This window comes from Phaenicophaeus curvirostris, chromosome 14, assembly GCF_032191515.1.
Source record: "Phaenicophaeus curvirostris isolate KB17595 chromosome 14, BPBGC_Pcur_1.0, whole genome shotgun sequence".
Taxonomy (NCBI): Eukaryota; Metazoa; Chordata; class Aves; order Cuculiformes; family Cuculidae; genus Phaenicophaeus; species Phaenicophaeus curvirostris.
This window is the reverse complement of record NC_091405.1, coordinates 16,848,353-16,869,537: the sequence shown is the minus strand read 5'-3', so window position 1 is coordinate 16,869,537 and position 21,185 is coordinate 16,848,353. Positions and strand designations below refer to the sequence as shown.

Here is a 21,185-nt window from a genome sequence, read left to right as displayed (position 1 = left end):
GGAAGAAACACTTTTTTTAATATTCTTCTGGACTATCTATAACCTGTACTGACACAGGCCATCTAAATAAGAAGGTGAAATTAAAGCATTGATGTTTCCTTTCCTACAGTCAACGTAGCATTTGGGAAAGGTGAAAGAAAAAGAGAATACAATTATTAAAATAATTTGAAATAACTTTATGCAAAAGCCTAGAAACAGGTCTTTTTTTTTTCTCTCCGCTAAATGTCTAAGTTTTTTTTCTGTGAGTGAAACTCAAGCTCTAACAGTAGATGTACAAAAAGAGTAACAATGTAATAAACACAATTATCAAATAACTTAATTGCTGAATATTGTATAAAAAGACCAATTTAATCTGCCATCTAAAGAGCGCTCAGCTGCAGAGGTACTTGGTCAATGACATCATTGACAGATACTTCCACTATTCCTAGAAATAGAAGTTTATTTTTACCTATTTGAATGGAATTCTTGCACTGGCTCTGCCCATTGCCCCTTGTCCAGACTTCTGACACAGAAGCAGAAAAGTAACTGAGGGCACATAGTACACATACATTTTTCATATACCACACATTGGAGATTATGGGTTTCTGCGACCAACGAAGCTGTCATCTAACAAAATTGTTTGGACGGCATCTGAAATATGACTGAAATGCTCAAAAACAAGTTACACATTTTAAAATTTCATTAAGTTCTGCATGCTTACTGGGCACATTACGTGTAAGGCAAGTTACCCTCACTTCTGCTGGGGCCAGCTTATTGCAGCCAAGCAAGCACCTGCTCAGAGCCACTTCATCTGTGGGAATCTGTACTCTGGTTTACCTCGTGCACTACTTTGTACTTGGCAATACAATCAAGACATCTAAGAAGTGTATTAATTGTAATACATCTTGTGACTTATATTACAATATATTATTATATCCAATATGTAACAATGTATAATACATGATAAAGATATAAATGGCAATTAATATCTAACTCCATGGTAACTGACGTGCTCACTTTTGGTCACTGTCACCAACTATATGAGAAAACGGATCTTTTTGCATTTCATTTTTATTCACAAGACCTAAGAGTAAACTTACTCCCTCACTTTATCAGCATCAAAACTTTAAAATATTGAGAGAAAGATATCTTTTAACATACTGAAGGTGCATACTCTCATATCACCTGTAGAACAGGGTACAACCACTAAAGTATCTCAACATTTCACTGAGGATACATACAGCTGCCAATGCAGCCATTTCCACTAAATCTATTTGTCTAATCAGACTACATTTTTGGCAGCAAATGCATACAGATTAAAAGTTTTTAGTTTACTTGTGTATAGGTGTGGTCTGTCTTCTGCATGTTTGACCATTTTATATTCAGAGAAGTTCTTCAGTGCCAGCTTCTAAATTCTGACATTTAAAGTAATATTTTTACTACTTGATGAAAACAATAAAATGTATTTTTATTCGGTTCTGCTCAGTTCTCACCACTACAAGAGGAAGCAGGTTTAACTGAACATCTATTTTTGCAACTATTTTAGTCATCCCACAAAAGAACCAGAGCCTCACATGCTACCTTGCCACCCACCTATATGTTCGTGTGCTTCTACCCTTTAGTAATGCTCACTTTCCTGAGTTATGTTAGCCTGTGAGCTAACAGAAATGCCAAGTTAGGACTGCTGACAAATATAATACAATTCTAAAATACACAATCAAGGCAAAATAGTTATCTTGGTTTTAGTTAGAATGAAAAGATTCTAATAACAGACTGAACACCTTTTATTAACAGATGAGCAGCCTGCAACAGAATCTAGAAAAAAAACGTTGGAGACAGTCAACATATATGTCACAGTTTCAGATCTGGTAAAACAGAATTTTCCAGCTAGCAGCCCTGCATCTTTACTGTTAAACTTCACATTCATAAACAGCTGCACGGAAGGACATTAAAGGAAAAAAAAACAACCAAACCCAAAGCCGTCACTTCTACTCACTAAAATCAATCCCATACTGAGGGGAGGAGAAATTAAAATCTGTGGTTATACAGTTACACAAAAATGACAAAATGGGTGAATGAGCATTGTTTTGTATATTTAGACATCAATAATCTAAGCCAGTTGACAACTTCTAGAGGATTTATACAAAACTTAAGTTTAAAATTAACAGAAGTTTGTACTAATAAAAATAAGCCTTCAGCGTGACACTGACCTATCAACACACACAATACCTTCAGCAGTAAAGTTTTTAAGTTCATTGTTAGAACTCAGATGAACACTGTGGTCTAATTTATAGAATCCACTAGAAGTTACCTTTCAGAAAGCTCTTAAAACTACATTTGACTTATCTTCCATTTGTTTTAAGGATCTATCACTGTACCCTGAAAGTACCGGCTTACATTTCACCCATTTGTGGTTTTAACTTCCTTCTTAAGTACTCAATACTAAAAAGTTACAGCTGAATTTTCTCCCTTAGTTCTCTGCTGAAAACAGGCATGGAAAGTGTCACCTACCGCAACCGTTAAAAGATGACTGAGTGCTTCGACATCCCACAAGAGGGACATCACAGAGAATATTCATATACCCAAAGGGGAATGAGAACAGGCGATCTGAAACATTTTTCAACAGGACTGTTTGTCTGACAAGTCATGAGGAAGTAACTCAAGATGTTCAAATGATTGCAAGAGTTCTATCTGAATTTGGAAAGAGCCACTAGAAAGGCAACTTAGATAAGAACTAGCATGCTGCCATGAAAGCTAGTGTCCACTTTCTAACAAGTACTGTGTTTGAGAGGGAGGTGCTCAAAAACATATCTCTTCAGCAAGCTTAGCTTGGCTAATAAGTTGTAGTTTTATGCTAAGTATTTAAAACTCTTGGAGCCAGGAAAAAAAAAATGTCAGAAACATTTCTTTATTTTGCTTTGTTTACTTTGGGAGAGGTGGTGGCTGGGAGGAGTAAAATGTTAAAGCCATTACTGTTTTCTAAATCATTCTTCGTGAAATTAAAAATACAGAGTGTGAAAACAGGTGCTTTGTAAAGATGACTTTGCAGTGAGAAGAACACTCTATTTTGCCATTGACTTTTAGGATTTAAGCTTTGCCTTTTTTAAAATTAAGCATATACATGGCTAATTCTGCACTATCTTCCCCTCTCCACTTTAAGAATGAGGAATTGCTTCATTCACTATATCCTGCAGACAGAATGATACTATTTTAATCAAACTTATATTTAAATCAGTACAGTCTAGCATGGAAGCTCTGACATTTATACCTATAATATGGCTTTTATATCAGTAATAGATAGTTATCTAATGTACCTTTCTTAAAAAATGTCCATACAAAAACTGTCCACGGCTTTTTCCTCCCAGTACTTCTCTACCATTTATTTTTAAAACCTAGTAGAGCAAGAAAAAGGTTCAGGAATCAAACGGATAGTCTGAGCCAAGTAATCACAGTATCTGTCCATTCAGCAGCAATGCCACTTAAGAAGTTGTCCTTCCTACTCCACTCATTGTACCGTGCAAGCACAAGTGATTCCAGAAGCTACACAGTTGGAAAGATCGCAGAACTGCTCCATCTAAAAAGTAACAGACCAGGAAAGAGGGTGATTTTTGCCCCACCCCAAACGGAACTGTTCCTTCTTCTAAGCCCCTACAAATCATCCTGCTAGCACAAGACAAGATTCCAAAAGGAAAAGAGCTAGTAAACTCACCACCACCCTAGGAATTACAGCCCAGAAATCAAGTTTTTCTGGGTGATTTTCAGTATGCCATGCAAATATACTTTCTCTATTGTATTTCTAGAATTCCGTCAGCCCAAAGAAGCAAAGCTAAAACAAAAGAAAACTTTCCACCTCTTATGTGGTCTCAGTTTTATTAAACCTTGTAAGACAGATTTCTTTAGCTATATTAAAATGTTAACTGCTCAGATTAAAAGGAACTGCAAAGCATGCACAAAATCTGCAGACATTTGATTCCGCTGGGTTCTGGGCATGTATGTAAACAAATTTTATTTAAATGAAAAAAACCTATGTTACAATGCATATATTGTCTTTTTAATAGAAGAAAAGATGAGAATTTGGCATCTCAACTTGTTTTTTCCTGATTATATCATCTACCTGCCTACAAGAAATGTTCTTTATGAAGTCCTAACACATGCCTGAAACATAAGCACATTTATATGTCTGATAAAGATGCACTGGAGGGGAAAAACAAGACAGAAGCCTTCTGAAGGACTTTCTAATCACTTACCGAAATATAGGAGTATGACCAGGCTTTGGTTTGTTCCAAGTAAAGTGCGAAGGAACAGAGAGAAATTGGTCTCCGGGCAAATCTTTTTTCAAGGTGTGTTGAGATCCAGAGCAGTCATCTACAGCAGTTTCAAGGGATGATGATAAATTACCCTGTTCTTCAGGACAGACATCTATTTTTCCAGATAAAGTGGCAGTCTGATCCTCTGAGGTCTTTCTTGTTTTCAGAGGAATATCAGTCTCTGTACAACACTGAAATGGTGAAAGGCCAGAATTAAGGCCTTGTACGTTATGGATGGAAGCGTTCAGCCACGTGTCTTCTGTTATGCTTCCTCTGGGAGAATGACCAGGTGATGGAGTTGGAGAGTGGTGAGGAGAGAGAGAACCAGCATAGCAAATCTCAGCACTGGAGTGTCGTCGTTTCCCACAGGGGGAAGTAGGTCTTGATGACGGCCTTGACGTTGGTCTAGGGCTTAGCCAATTTTCATCTGTAATACTAGTTCGAGGAGAATGACAGGGAGACTGTCTAGGTGACAAGGCATGCCCAAATCCATAAGGCTGCTGCCAAGATTCATCACTGGGACCTCTTGGAGAGCCACCAGGAGATGCCAAAGGAGAGCCAAGGGTAAATCGAGCAGCTGCTTCATTTAGCTCCGAGTCTACATCATCATAAACATGGGAAATTGATTCACAAGAGGAAGCATCTGAAAACCAGCTTCTGGAGGAAATGCTGCTGGCAGGGCTTGGACTAAGGGATGACTCCCTATAAGATGGCTCAAGAGGAAGATAGAGATGGTCCCGTGAAGGCCTTTCCATATACTCATTTTCTGTGCCATTTGTGTGCAATTCATCTTCATTGGTTTCAATCCCCTGATGACAGTTAGGTGAAATGGATGTGATTTGAATACTTGGGCACTCAAAGGGTTTGGGTCCACCTAGTGGACTGTATTTGGATTCTGGTACCTCACAAGTTCCTTCATAGTTCTTATGACCCTGAAGTCTTGCAGGAGGTGACAGAGGAGAGGAGTGAGACTGCAACCCATGGCGGGGGATACAAATTGGCTGATTCACAGAGGATGATGGTTGGTCTACGTTAAAGATGTATATGGATGCACAGTCATCTGACTCGAGATCTGAAAACAAAATTTAAAAAGAGGGAGGGAGTCAGAATGCAATACTTAAAAAATGCCATTTGTTTCCCAGGTAAGGCCTGTTTTCAACATCCCAGACATTCCCCATTACACTAGTCACACAAAATAAAGCTCATTCTTAATTTTCAAATTTCCCCAGCCATATATACAGCTCAATATGACCACAACACAGTTTTCTGTCTTAAATCCATTCTCAAGCAGATTCCACAGTTTATAAACCTCTTCAGTACTTAAAAATACAACATACATGGGTAAAAAAATCTTGAAAGTATCTAAGCTGAATGTAGTTATGAAAGATAACCAAACACTTTTAATCAGTCCATTAAAAATTGATCTTTTTTTCACTTGAATAGGACTCCGATACTTTCTACAGGCCCACCAGTAAATATTTGGAAGCACCAGAATACCACATACATAATATCAATCTCCTTTAACACTCGAAAGCACCTTACAGTGACTCAAACTTTAACAAAGATTATAAACAACTAAAAGATTGACGCAAAATATGGCTAATATAGAATATTATTAAAGACATTACAAAGAATTTTATTCTAAAGATCTTTTCTGATTGCTTAGAAAGCTCTGAAGTCCCCATCCCACACAACAGCATTCTTCAAGTGCAGTCTCACAAGGTTTGAGCACAAACTATTCAGCATAAGAGGGAAAACAAAATATTCTCAGATCTCATGAACTTATCCAAAACACAGGAAATATTTCAAAGAAAAACAAGCAATTGAGAGGGAGTGCAAGTCCAGTTAACAAAATCAGCAGCTTTGTCTCACAGAACTGAAGCTGATTTTCTTGCCCTGCTTCTCAATATTGAATTAACTGCTAGTATGAGACATTTGTCTGAAACGAGAGTAGAAAACACAGCTTTCTTATTTAATCCTCACTATGCTTCTATTCTTGTTTCTTTCCCCTTGTAAAATAGATCCTTCTCTCTATAATCACAGAGAGTAAGTACGAACGAGACCTCAGGTAGTTCTCTAGTCTATCATCTCCTAGAAGACGAAATTAAATGTACTCGGACCACCCCTCACTAGACACCGAAACTAGTCTCAAAATCTGTTAACAGTATTGCCTCAGCAACCCCAGTAATTTGTTTTAACAAAAAAACACTTTGAAAGCTTTTGGCCCATCACTAATGTTTAACATCGTCATTATTAAAATTACAGTTTCTAGTGTTGTCTGTTGTGTTTTGGGCTGGTTTTGGCAGGGTTTTTTTTTGTTGTTTTTGGTGGGTTTTTTTGGGGGAGGTGTTTGGGTTTTTTTCCAAGTATTTTCAGTATTAGGGGAATATCACGCAGAAGCGTACCTATTTCTGCACTAAAACGCTCCTGTGTCAAATGTGATAAGACATCATGTTCATACAATTATTTTCCACAAATCTAGACTATATAACATTAATTGCATCTGAGTTTTAGCTCTTTTTTTTTTTTAACTGGTTTTGTTCTGAGTATGAGTAGAATAAACACTTTTACAGTCTTTTCAGATTTCAAGATTCATTAAAAGTTATTGTCATGCAAAAGACCTCTCTAACCAACTGTTTTCACATGCTCAGCAGAAATTATGCTATTCATGTAAACACTTACTCTAGCAAATGTTTTAAGTGTGTCCTTTAATTTGCTGCCATGCTACTTAAAATAAAGTTGATTTTAAAATAAATCTATTCTCTTCCATGACCAGATAAAAGACCCAGACAGGAAGTATTGTTTTTTAGGCCTTTCCATGCTGAAAAATATTAGGATAATTATACAGTAATTCTATTATCAGTTTCACTAATAGTAATCAGCCTAAAATCAACAAAGCTAGAAAATACGTGAAACAAAACAGCATCTCTTCCAATACGGACACTATCAAAACTGCATTCCCCTATTCTTTCACTAGGATAACAAACATTTTATTAATACTTTAACTAGAGATCTTTGCTCCTTCCCATCAGAAAACATGAAACGCAGGCAGCAGTTAGTTACAGGTTTTCCACTTCCACCAGTACTTTCCTGTGCATGACCTCAGATGTCCTTGTGTCCAAACTCACTATTAGTACTAGAAGCCTAGGTCAAGGGAAGAAAAAGACAATTCTCATAAAAGCAATCATCCAGCTACTCAAGACTTCAGAGGTACAGAGATTGATTTAATAATGAAAAAAAAGTCATAAGAAAGCAACGGTGAGAAGTCTCCAAGGCCTGTCCATAACCATTTACTGTCATTAATGGCCTTAGGAACATTAGCAGCACATTGTTTGTGCCAAAACTCTCACCATCGCAAAAAGCCTTACTTCTCTTGCAGCAATAATCACAAAATCTTAAAATATTTAAGACCATTTCTCCACTTTTGATGTTAACTGGGATTTAAAATAAAAAACAAAACAGACAGATACATATTCAAAATGTAAGCATTGTGAAGGTGAGGTAGAGAGGTCAGATTTGCATGCGGTTATCAACACCAGCTGGGAAGAACTGTGGAAGAGATGGAGGAGGCAGGAGAGCACTCTGACTCAGGCTCCTTTGGTCCCTCTCCACGACAAACAATTTCTAATGAGTTTGGCACCACGTTCTCCCACCACCCCAGCCCCCAGCAGCAGACACGCACACACTCAGAAAACAGGAAACTAGAAACCTAGGATAAGAACTATGCATCTAATGAACACCAAATCCCAAGAGTATGCTTAAGACCGTGGAAACAATGTGTTTTGAAGTCTAAATCACCCAAACTGTGTTCAGACACTATCAATAATAAGATCTTTCAGTTTGCACACAAAACCCCTCCCCTTCATAGCGTTAAAGCAACCTGTTAGTTGCTCATACAGAGGACAACACTGACTACTAAGACCTTTTACAAACCATATCATTAATACCACTAGACTATGTACCAATATTTTTGTCCTACTAAAGACTGCAGAGAGAATCCAACCTGGAAGTTCCTTCAAACTGATTAGAAGGTTCTAGTAAACATATAAAGATGAATACATCTCGAGTGAAAAAAATAATTAAAAACAAACAAACAAACAAAACAAATCCAGCCCTTAAGATGGAAAGGAGTAGAGCTCAAGAAATACATCACAGGGCTTCAGGAAAGCAGAGGGCAAACAAACTCAGGGAAGTCTCACAATAGGCAAGTACAAGGCAAAGGAGCTACAGAGAAGCCCAAGGCAAAAAAGTGGAGTAATGGAAATCTGGTTACTTAATAGGAGACCTATTACATCCAAACAATCCTATCACGGGAGGAAAGAAAGTAGTGAAGTTAGCCAAGCCATGAGGCCTTGACCGACCATAAAATATAAGAAAGATGCATTCAAGAAACAGAAACCAGGTCAGATTACTAAAGGCAGAACATAAACGATCACAAGCACGTGGGGGCAAGATGCTACATGGAACAGAGAGAGCAAAAGACAAAGACCGAGGGCAGCAGTGCCACACACATGAAAAGCCCGCCTTGACCTTGAGAAGGCAGGTGTGTTAAATGCTTTCTCTTTAGTCAAGTCAACCAACACAATTACTAACCAAGTTAATAGCCACACAGAGTAAAAAAAACTGGACTAAATAAAAGGTTAAGAAGCACTTAAGAACTATGAGCCAATAAGTCTAACTTCCATTTTAGAAGCAGTATTAATAGTTTATTTGTTCCAGTAAGCATTTAATATGAGTCAGGGAAACAAAACAAGAAGTCAGTGTTTGCTAAGACCAAAAGGTCGTCAAACAAATTTTGGTTTATGATCAGAGAAAGAGGTCTTCTGAGTAGCCAGCATAGAAAATAAACAAAAAAACCCCGAAAACTCAGCCTTGTTCTAACTTAAGACTTTTCACACTACAGTGGATGGAGAAGCCACTCAGTCTTTAGAAATTTAGTGAAGCCTTCTCCCTTACCCTGGTGAGATCAGGTTTACTACTGATGGATCACAAAAGTTAGCAAATGTCCTATATTGACACAGTACATATAAGCTAATAAACCTGCAGACTTCCACCGCAATCTCTCATTAGGCCTCTGTGTCATCCTCTATCAATGAGGATCAGAGGGTCTGTTGTTCCAAATGTACATTTGCTACTGTCTGGCAACAGATTGGTTTACAGACACTCCTGTTCAGTATTAAAACAACACTGGCTCATCTCTCACTAAACTGCTAACTACACTTCAACTTAAGCTGTTTAACTGGAGAATATAATTAAATAATACCAAGAACAACTGCTCCTAAAGTGCATTTTGCTCACTATTTCCCATATCAGACTGCACATTCTAGACTAGTAATGCCTGCCCACCAGTTGTTCACTCCCCAGCGACGTACTGGCACACGCGTATGTGCAGCTGTACAGTGAGCCAGACTCCTCCATAGAAGGAAGGTCAATTACTATCAAATGTCTGAACACAAGCCCTGTGCCAAAATTATCCAAACCGCGTTATTATGCTAGGTCTGTAAGCCCATAAACAAACAGGTTCAGACAATAGGAGTTGTTACAAGGTACTAAGAAAGTGCAGCATGACCTAGGTCTTATAAAAATACTACAGTGAAAACAGGATCAGTAATCAAGTCCTTTAAATAGCATGAGGAAAGACTTGAGCATTGCCACAGACATCATGTGTGTTCTCAGGCAAGTCATATAATCCGTCTCCACTCCCAAACTTTAAAAAGAATGACAATCACTTCTGTTTTTCAGTTCTGTCACGACAGTTATCGTTCTCTCTTTCTGAACATGATGGTATTACAAAGAAGGCCACAGAAATATCTGCATATAAGAAAAAAAGCACACGCAGCTTCATTTTCTTATTTCATTTTACCTTACTGATTTACAGCAGTTCATATATTTCTTGGGATTAAAGAGGAGTCTTACTCTTCACAAAGAGCTCAAAATACCCAATAGTCACAATTTTCCTCTTGTGCACTTAAGAGGATTCCATCAGAGTTCTGGCTGGTACTCTGCCACATTAAAACTCTACAACTGAGTATTTATCTCCAGTTTTCCATTGCAAGCAAGTTCTCCAGAGACACTTCCTACAGGCTTAAAACACCAACTTAAAAAAAAAACACACTCCAAAAAAAACCCTAAAAACCACAGCAATGCATAGGTTTATAAGGAGTATAACTGACTATTAAGCCACCAAATACTGTGCTAAAAAAGTATCAGCTGTGAAAACAGTTAAGGTGGCAACGTGGAGCAGGGGGAAGACACATAATTACAGACCAAGTTTAGCAACACACGAAACTGGAGTGCAAGTTTAACCTTTCAGAAAAGGATGATTTACAACAACTGTCATTATATGAAGCAGTTCTCCCTCTTCAATGATTTTGTGCTCTATGCTCATATCAGATTACTCAAAAAGGATAAAAATAAATTTTAACTCTGTCAATCGTGTACTCTAGAAGCAGCTCTTTCATACCCATCAGGATTTCACTTATTTTCTTGTGTAAAGCAAGGATACTGGAAATGTACAAGAAAAACAATCTCAATGGTGACTGCTCCTCAGTAAGTCTCATCTAAATTCTAGCCTGGACAAGAACTCATTATCCTTGGTAGAAATGCAGAATAATAATGAAGCCACACCAGTTTAAGCAAGAGGATAATACAGCACATCAAATGTTTACAACTGACTTTGTATAAAATAAGAACATACTGGTTCTCAGGCTGTAACTACATGTTATGTTTTTTTCCAGCAGCAACTACCCTCCCACACACACGCACATGCAAAGGGGGAGGGGAAATGAGAATTATTTTTAACCCAGATGATTTTGGCAATCAGATTCGCAGTGCACTAACGTAAACACCTGCATATATACAACTGACAGGATGGCAAATTCTAGGACGTGGAGAGAAACAAGCAACCAGGGCAGAAACTGCAGGTGTTTTCACTATTAAATGGAAACGTAATGTGCAACTAAACCCTGAGGCCATAGCCTGGTACATATTTCATCTACAATGGCTGCCTTAGTGTATGTCCAGCTTCACCCTTAAGTGATGGAGTTAGTTCCAAATGGGGACGTAACAGCCATGAAAATTTTATTTGATATGTAAGAACACCAGACTAAACAAGCACAAAACTCAAACGCATCTGCTTAAGCCATGAGCACTTTTCAGAAAGCCACATACTTCTGTTACAGCGGATGGAGTTAAAACTCACTTGAGGTTTTTTCCCTTTTTTAAAAATGTAAGTTCTCACAATCTTTCATAGCGGAGTGCTTTCAGGTACATTGATAAAAAGCAATGTACAAAGTAGGGAAAGAATCCAGCTTGTAAGTTTAAGGTTCAACAAGAATTAGTCACTCTGAGTTAAGTTACAAGAACAGAAAATAGTAACCAGAGGTCCTAGGCAGTGTTTGTACCTGTGCCTTCTCCAGCTCTCCCGGTACTCCTTGTTGATTATGAAGCATGATTTTAAATTAAAAAAAAAAACAAACCAACACTGTTGTTCAGTATTTAAGGAATATCTATAACAGGTTAAGAAAAACAAAAAAAAAAAAGAAAAATGGTTACGTTTTGCTTTAAAAAAAAAATCTGTAAGTTCCACAGACTTCTCTGCTTCCTTTCTTTCCTCTGTATGTCATTCAAGAGGGCACAGGATCTTACTGAGTAGCACCCTTGTAAAGAAAACAGAAGCTGCTGCCCTCCAGTTTGATGAAACCTCATTTGTCATTCAGTGTTAGAGAGAAAGTCAGCTTAGCACAACACAGTAGTTCAGAGATTAAGAAGTGCGCTATGGCCTTTGGGGAGATTCTTAAAACAAAACAATACATCTGTGCAGCAGTTACTAACATGTAGTGTTATCAGCCTGTATGTCACTGCTATTCTGAATGCAAAGGACATTCTTCTGTACCATCAGCTGCCAAAATCCATGACAGGACTGCAGCCCTGCAATCCCAGAGCATCTGGTACATAAACATGTGGGAACTGAGAGAAGACTGAACACTCCAGAACTGATGCATTGTTCCTGAACCACAGGAAGAAGACTGATCATAAAGATAAGTGAAGGCATTAGGCAAACACTTACTGAAGAGAATAAGGGCATTATTTTCCTTAGTTGCCAGCCAAAGGCTTTTCTAGGTGTTGCAGGTAAGTTTATCATCCATAACCTAACTCTTCCTTTGTGTGGGGCAAAACTATAGACTCTAGAAAAGACTCCCCAGTTATCAAAGTTCTGGTTTACGTTGTATCTATAAACTAAAATCCTCACCTAACTACCTACATGGATACCTTTATCACTGATGAACTTCCTACACCAACGAGCTGGCCGATAGCAACGTGCTGCTTGATACAGAGACATCTCCAGGTTTACATCCCGCTCCAGTTCTGAACTGAGTACTGGGCAGAAACAACAGAATGAGCAGGTAGTCCCAGAGCAAACAAAACAAGGCACGAGCACGCAAGAAAAGGGGTATTTTAGTTTACAGTGGAGTATGGCAACATAGGCTGGGGTCTTTGCAAAAACTGGCACTGAAGGAATCCAACAAACCAAGGCAAGAAGTTTAAGCAGGGAGAGGTCACACAGTAAGAGCAGGGGAGACTGAAATGGGAATCTGCCTCTTTCTGTTTATCAAACAGAACATGACAGAGAGGCTGAGAAATGGTATCTGAACAAACTAGTTTAGGAACTCTTCACACCTCAGCAAAATCATACTGTCACTTCTGCAGCTGCTCTACAATAGGACAGAGGGCAAACCACTCCACAACAGGGATCCCATTAAGCGGTTAACTCAGTAGTTCAAATCATTATTACAGCTTTTCACCAATCTGGTTTACAATACAACTGTAGTGTAGACTTAGGTGCAAAAAATCAAAGGCTCTGTACAAAGTACTCTGAAATGAGCTGGAATGATTCTCCAAAATGTTCCTGTTTTCCCAGATGCTCACACAAATGTACAGTCAGAAACATGATGAATTAATTTTGTTAAGTCAACACGGTGATCATAACAAGCAGAAATGGGAATCAAACAGCCAAGTAGGAAAGGGGAGGCTGAAGCAAAGCATGAAGACCATATTTTTCCAGCAGCCTTCAGAATGGACCCCCAAAACACAAGGCAGACCACATTACCATGCCCCACAACAATGCCACATGCAAGCCCTGAAATTTTGAATCTCTTTGCAGAGTCCTAAACAGACTGTGTTTGTTCCAGCAGGAGTGGTGGCTTCACTCCACACTGTACCCGATCAGTGTAACCTCCCACCTCCAACCAAAAAAAGCCTGGCAATCTGAAAGACTCTGGCATTTGCTCTCAAAAGCCTAAATCTGACAAATTACACTGATGAAATAGAGTCTCTGGCCTAATTTTAGGAAGCCACGCAAAATACAAAACATTTAAACTCTGAGTGGTTCTTTGGATTAAACCACACATTCTCTTGTGGCTTTGTCACTTGAGTACAGTTACCCCAAACACCACCCTCAAAGTCCATTGTAATCATACAACTACTCTATCTCCTCATCTCCTTCGAGTTCTTGGTTTGGCGAACAGCTATTAGAAAGCATCTAAGACACACACGAGTAGCTGTAAATCATCGTAAACATTATTACAGGCCATTATGCAGCTATCAAAAGCACTGAATCATTGTCACTATCAGTTAATGAATGCACCCTGCATGTGCTATCAGCTCCTAATTCTGATTTCAGGGAATGTTTTAATTTGGGGTATGAAGATACAAAGAGTTACTCTGTAAAACAAGTTTAGTTAGAAGATAAGAGTGTGTGTCCTGTCCCAACTACAACCACCCACAACTTCATTGCCTCTCCAGCACAGTGCCAATGCTGCTTATCGCTGAATTTATGTTTAAGTGGTTTCCCCGTTCTTTTCTGTTTACCAGATCAGTAACAAAATTAAGATCTAGGATTAGAAAGAAAAAACAAACAAACAAAACTTTTCTCACAGCACTGCTTCCTAAAATGCGAAGTTAAGAGCCACTGAAATATGAACCCTATCATTAAACAGTGAATTCAAAGTTATTTGCCTCCTGCAATCTAGAATAACTTCATACATAAGGAAATGCAAAGATCTTGGTTTGAAAGGGTCCAAGAGCAAGTCCGAAGAGGACTATTTACAAGATATAAAAAATAACCCTCATCATCGAGCTGTTAAAAAACAAAACAGGAAAAATCCAACTCTATCCATCAATATTAAAAATCTTTCTTACTTGTAGAAGTGAAGACTAATCTTCAAAACGCAGTCTGAGAAGCCATTTTCTAAACATGTAATTACTATTAATCTAAATAAGATTAATAAGATTCTGCATTTCTGCGAGTAATAAATTATAAGTACCTGTTCATATTTCTACCTACAAATCTCTTTCATGCAGCCTCAATAAAGTTTTTCTTTCAGCTTTAAAAAAAAAACCCAAAACAAACAAACCCACCCCAAAGCAAAATACAAACCAAACCCAGACTAATATGTTTATGAAATTATTGCTGAAAGATCATGGGTTTGTAATCAGATTCCCAGAAACTCGAGTCTTCCCTCCTTCCCCCAGGAACATAAAAATGAGGACTGGACCTCCCGAAGAAGACAAGTGTCTTCTCTTCTATCACACTTATTGTCCTTTGTCTGAAAAGCAACCATAAGCATTCAGTGCCATGGAGACATTTAATCAGAAGAGCCACGCAAATGATGAAGTTCAGCTGTTCAGTGAACTCACAGGATGTGCAGGCCACAACACAGTCCAACAGCCTGCTTATCGACCCGTTTCGCAGCGCTTCAGATTTCAACTGACCTTCCACGAGTGACTTGGAACAGTTCCACAGTTCTACGTTCCATTTTGCCAGTATTTCACAAAAATACTCACAGATGGGTGTACTAAAGGTAGAAGAGAATGTTGGCTCGTTAATAAGCTTGCTACTGCCTCGCAGTTTTACTGAGTTTTACTGATCATTTCACTCATCTTAAATTCCACTGTCATTCGAACCCACATGGCAAGCCTGGACAAATGCAAGGACTTGGATGTTGTTTTACAGGCTGGGCTTCCTGCCAAGCCAGCTCCACGTATTTCCCTGGCCCACTAGGGCAGCTTCAGGCAACAGCTCCCGTATTTACGTTACTGCTCTCAACAGCCGAACTGCTGCTTACTATTGACCCAGGCCCCATCTACTCTCATTTCTCACTCACAAAAATGTTACTTCTCTTGAAGAAAGTTTATTTCTAATTTTCACAAATACGTAAGACAAAAGCAGTAGCACAAATGCTTTTGTACCCTCCGCCCACCTCCCACATGCCAGCCCTCGGGATTTCTTTTCTTTTGCACTGTGCCCATCATTCAGGTGGGAGGGAAGGAGACAGAGGGTGAGGTGTGACTACGAATTCACACACAGTGGCATGCTGTCAAACTAGAGATCCTTTTTAAAGTCCTCCACTACATAGTGACTCACTATTTAGCGATTCTTGTTGCACTGTGTAGTGATCCAAGAACCATATGCCAAACCATAAAAGTTATGAAATTAGATCAGGTGCAACTACAACTGCCTCGCAACAGCACCCAAGAGAATTTGGTATTCTTCCAGATGGTCTCATCCTGGTCAAGCTTTATCCAAATAGGCAAGACTTCACTTAGCAAGCACACTGTGAAAAAACACAACGTAATCAAACATGTCAGCTTCCCAGGATTACAATCTTAATCTGCTACTCTTAACAGCCAGGCAACTCCGACTCCATTGATAACATTTGACTTTATTTCACATTTTCCTATGGTTCTTCCTCAGTGTCCAGCTTACCTCTCAGTCACAAGGCTTTTGCCACAACCCCTCTATTTTCGGTCAGATGCAGCTGTTTGGTTCTCCCTCCTCCCCTCCCGTCCACCAGCAGATTATATAACCACAGCCTGCAACGGATTTGCATTGTGTCCCTGCTCGTCAATCCTTTACCAACGTAGACACCAGCATCTACCAACTTGTAAAATAAAATGAGAGTAACTGGATTTCCCCTCAAATGGTGGTTCCTATTACAATACACTGAATGGCCAACACGTAATAAAAAAGGAGGTTTTATGTTTAAGTTTTATTTATATCTAGGGAAGAAAAAAAAGACAAACCCTGACTCAAGTACTTGTCCATTCATTCTTTTCTTTTTGCACCAGTTGATCCCAGTCTTAATCCACCAGACCACTCTTGTATAGCAAATGTTTACAGACCCGCAAAGACAGCTGTATTTATACGGATGGCTCGAATTATACATATTAACCACAGTGTTACCAGCTTATGCAAAGACCTTCTCTCTTACCTATTTGTACAGGCAAACAAATCTAAACAGAATAAAGGAATGAAACTTCGGATGATCCATACAGGTGCGCAAGATGGTCTGTTAAAAATATTTCAAAAGATCAGACCTCATGAGTTTCTCTTACTCAGCTAAGCAAATCAAACTTCATAGCAGAGGTATATAATCACAAAAGTGAATTTCACCAAGAGCAACCCTCAGTCACTTCACATCTCAAGTTCATAGTTACTGCCAGCATTCAACCCTTGATCTTCCACTCAGTCTAATTAGGAGACTCCTCTCTTTCCTACCACAACCTGACTTTTAGTACTGCTTACCTTAATCACCATCTGAGGGAAAAGAACAAAAAGATCAAGCACACTGCAAACTTCTGTAAATAGCTTAAGCTGTTTTCTACTCTCTACCAACAACACCTAACAGCAATACCTGCCACGAATACACATTTAAGACAAATACTTTACGTAGCAATGATCAAGGCAAAGCTGTAAAGGCTAGCATCAAGGTGGTGTTTCAGTACAAACAATTGGTTGAAAGTCTGCTACTACATAACAAAATTAAATGGCACATCTAGCACCAGTTTTTGCTGCAGAGAACTGTCTAGCTAGCAAGGAAAAATTCGACACCTATTATCACTTCAGAGTGCGTAACACATGGGCAGGAGGTAAACACAGAGCAGCTCAAGCAGCTCAGATGTTAGCAGAGAAAGGTGGTCAGACACAGAAACCTTCAAAATAGAAGATCAGGTATAACTTCGACAGTCACAATGGCAAAATGTGTACTTCAGTTTTGATGTTCAGCAACAGCATCAAACCAGTAAGCTAATGGCTTGAAGCTAGAGGAAAAAGAAAAATCAAAGGAGGAGTATAGAAGTTCTCACATAAACCGAATATCCAAATCAAAATACACTCTCTATCCAGAGAAAGCCTCCATTTCAAAGATGTTCTGTATTGTCACTATACCAGTGAGGCCCTTAACTTGCAAAAAGTCATTCTTTAAATAAAAATGCAGCCAAAGAAATAATTTTGTTTGCAACTTGTATTTGCTCCCCTTTTGGCACAGTTTGCCATTTAAACAGTATACCTCATCCACAGCAGAGTTTAAGAGTAGCACGAAGACCTTAATGCAGTTTATTTGCTTAACGCTTAATAAATTCTAAGCAAACTTCCCAAAATTATACTGAACAGTATTGCAAAACTAGGGGGGTGAAGGGGATGAAAGCATCTGAAGAGAAGCACTCAAGTTAGATTCAATTATTCAAGTGTCACATATTACATCTCTCTCTTCATTAAAATGACCAAACACAGCAGCCCCTGAAACACATTAACTGACAAAGTTAGTTACTTGACAATCTATTTTAGCAGATTGCACAGGACCCGAACGTAATTCGTATGCCTACTCAAGCATTTCAAATGCAACTGGTGTAAGGTGGCAAGATGCAATCAGATGCTACTGCAGCTAACCAGTTTCGCAATAGTTTATCAAAGAGATCTGGTTCACTTCAGAGCGCTCTATAGCTTTACCTTTGGGCACTGGAGGCTCAGATTAATTTGTCAGAAAAGATGAAGCTCCTTAGCACCTAGAACTGTACCACCTGTATTGAGTGCTGAACACTACAAAAAAACAAAGCGATAATTTCTTTCTTCTTAGGGACAAGGGTATTGAACTAGCAGAAAAAGAGCGAGATTTTGTGTAAGTGGCTTAGTATGTAACTTATGTTTAAACACACAGCTGAAGACCTTTTTCCTTCAGCTCACAAGCTATACGAAATGGGCCTTCTCTCTGATTTTGAGTGACATATACTGCAAAGATTGCAGTATTGGGCTACAGACTGTCAAGCATCCTAAAGCCACATTTCATGCATTCCCCGCTGCAACAGGAACTACAATTTTCAGATCACGCACGCAAGAACTACTGCAGAACACAGGTCTCGGCTCCTGCCACCTAGCACAAAGCTAAGATGCTAGTTCTGGTATCCTGCAAACCACTGACACCGGTCTGTGTAACACCTCAGAACTCTGGTCAATTTAATTTCTCTTATAGCCCTTTTAATGTCATAAAAAGGGTAATTACTGCCTAGGACTAGTATTTTCTTAGTAGTTCAGAAATCAAAAGTATATTTAATTAAATTAAAAAATAGCTCACATTTTCTTGCTTTTGATTAAATATGCAGTTCAAAATAATACATATATACTTACATATGTACATATATAAAAGAACAAAATTCTCACAACACTAATAGTCTCAGTGTAAGAGACAGCATTAATGTAGATTTCTGTGTAATTTACACAAGAATTTAGTACTAGACACTTCTTTCACAAGGCTGCCAGTCCCAAACTTCTACAGATATAACACGAAGCATGAGAATGTGTTTCCAAGTGTTCTCTAAGACCATGAAAGTCTTAGCAATTTTAATATTATTTATTTCAGATTAAGCAACTTCCCTTCGACTTACATGTTTTATTCTTAGCACACACTAGACCAATAAATACACTTATTTTGCTGCACAACAGACAACGTAATTGAGGCAAATGATATGGGATTATTAAATAAATGCTTTAGCGAGATCTAAGAACTTCGTTCATCTAAACAACATGCTTTGAGAGGAGGAAGGGGAAAATACAACATTTGAAATATGGATCCTCTCTTATACAAACCCCTGTTTTTCATATGTAAAATACATGGGCAGAAATACCAGTTAAAGTCTGACAATTCTTTTAATAGAATACTTGAAAGCAGAGACCTATCCTAACCCTTCCCCCTGGAGATCGCATCTCCGCACAGCAGGTGAGATCATCTCCAGTATTCCACAAAACAGTAAAACTACTAAGTTACAGATGCAAACACAGGATTTCTTACTGAAAGGTACAGCAAACGAATCACTTGCTGTTCAAATATCGTATTGTCAATTTTGCCTTAAAAATACTTTAAACTTATCAAGCCTGAAAACAGTCTATGTTCAGAGTAACAGCTGAACAGCTTGCTAAGGAATACTACCAAAACATAAATATTATAAAAGTGTATTTAGCACCAGTAGTATTTCCAGTTTTCCAAGCAATTCGTTTTCTCATTCTCATCCATCATTGATGGAAGAGCAGTTTAGACTACTAGTTTTATGTGAAAAGAACAGAAATAGAGGCAACATTATTTTTGTTGTCATTTGTTAACATTGCCCACTGTTTTCACATGGTACCGTATTGCATTTAATTGGCTGGCAGAACTCAAACCCCCTTCCCAAAAGCACCATCTGCTATTCCACCAAGTTGGAAAACAAGCAAAGAAAATCTCCCCTTTTCTGAAGGAATCTGGAAACTAAGTCTTAGCATCAAGAAAGTTAAAGATTTTGCAAGAAATTAAACTGGACTATGTCCAGACTGTATTCTTTTCCTAACCAAGTTACGCAGACACAATCGAGGGAGAGAACACAACATGGCTGCATCGTTTAGCCTGGACACAGTCACGTTTCGGAGCTATCTTATCATCTAACCAGCTAGACTTCAGACAGTGCATTACCAATTAATTAACACTTATTTCAAGTAGGTCAGAAACAAAGCGTGCCGCCACTGAACTTGAGCGCAGCTACGCACTGCACAGCTGGCTCTCACCAACCCCGCACATCGTCATTTACAGGGAGGGCTTTATTTTCTGTGGTTTAACGACTATGAGGTTTTTAAACTGTGTTTTCAGGCTCCAATACTACAAGAACGGGATAAAAGGGAGGCGCTCTGAAATGTGCGTGTTTATCCGTATGGATGGACCCAAACAGCCATCACATCCCAGCACACAGCCTTTCACCCTCCCACACACGCACACGGGACTTGGAGGATAAACTGGAGCGACTTCCATTCGGGGAACGGTTGGCTTGAAGCTTTCCCTCGGAGGAGCTCCTGAACGAGCCTTCACTCGAGCCCCAGCCCGTGGGATCCCTATCCCATAGGGGGATCCCCTGCCCCTGAGGGGCCCCCATCCCACTGCCCGGGGACCCCAATCCCCGATCCCATGATGGGACCGCGTTCTTTTGCCTGTAGGGGACCCCAACGCCACAGTGGGACCCCAATCCCCTCATCCCACCGCAGGACCCCATCCCCGTGCCCCCCCCGGGCGGGTTGGGGGCTGCAGCCCCGCTCCCCCCCGCACGGGCAGGGCCCTCGGTCCCCGGGGAAGCCGTAAGGGAGGCCCAGGCACCCCCCATCCCCTCGGCCCTCGGCCCGGCGCCGCCGCGCACCTGCAGGCCCCAGCGGCGGCCCGGGGCCCGGCTGCCCGTCCTCGCCGAAGATCAGCCTGAAGTCGAACTCGTCGGTGGCGCCGCAGTTTGCCGTAGTCATGGGTTTGGCCGGCGAGGCGAAGCGAGAAACACCCCCACCCCGTCGCCCCGCCGGGCTGCGCTCCCCGCCGCCGCCCCTCAGGGCCGCCTCATAACCCCGGATGGCGCCGGAGGGGGCGGGCGGCGGCGCGAGCGGCGGTGCGGCCCCAGCGCCAGCTCCGGCCGCGTCTGCCACTCAGGCGGGGCGGCGCGCGCTACGGGCCGCGGAGGGATACGCCCCCCAGAGGCCACGCCCCCTAGAGACCACGCCCCAACACAGAGGCTTAGTCCGTAGTGTGGCCACGCCCCCACAAGGCCACGCCCCCTTAT

The 21,185-nt window shown here is 40.0% G+C and overlaps 1 protein-coding gene across 2 annotated transcripts in view; it reads right to left on the bottom strand.

The window, feature by feature from the left end:
- Nucleotides 1-20,936, bottom strand: part of NFATC3 (nuclear factor of activated T cells 3) — a 63,894-nt gene extending 42,958 nt beyond the window's left edge. For both annotated transcript variants that reach the window (XM_069868339.1, XM_069868340.1), the window contains exons 1-2: nucleotides 20,778-20,936; nucleotides 4,227-5,358 (exon numbers count right to left, since the gene is read on the bottom strand). In XM_069868339.1, the coding sequence (XP_069724440.1) occupies nucleotides 4,227-5,358; nucleotides 20,778-20,877 (1,232 nt within the window). In that variant the 5' untranslated portion in view covers nucleotides 20,878-20,936. The remainder of the gene's footprint in view (nucleotides 1-4,226; nucleotides 5,359-20,777) is intronic.
- Between the last annotated feature and the right edge of the window lie 249 nt (nucleotides 20,937-21,185).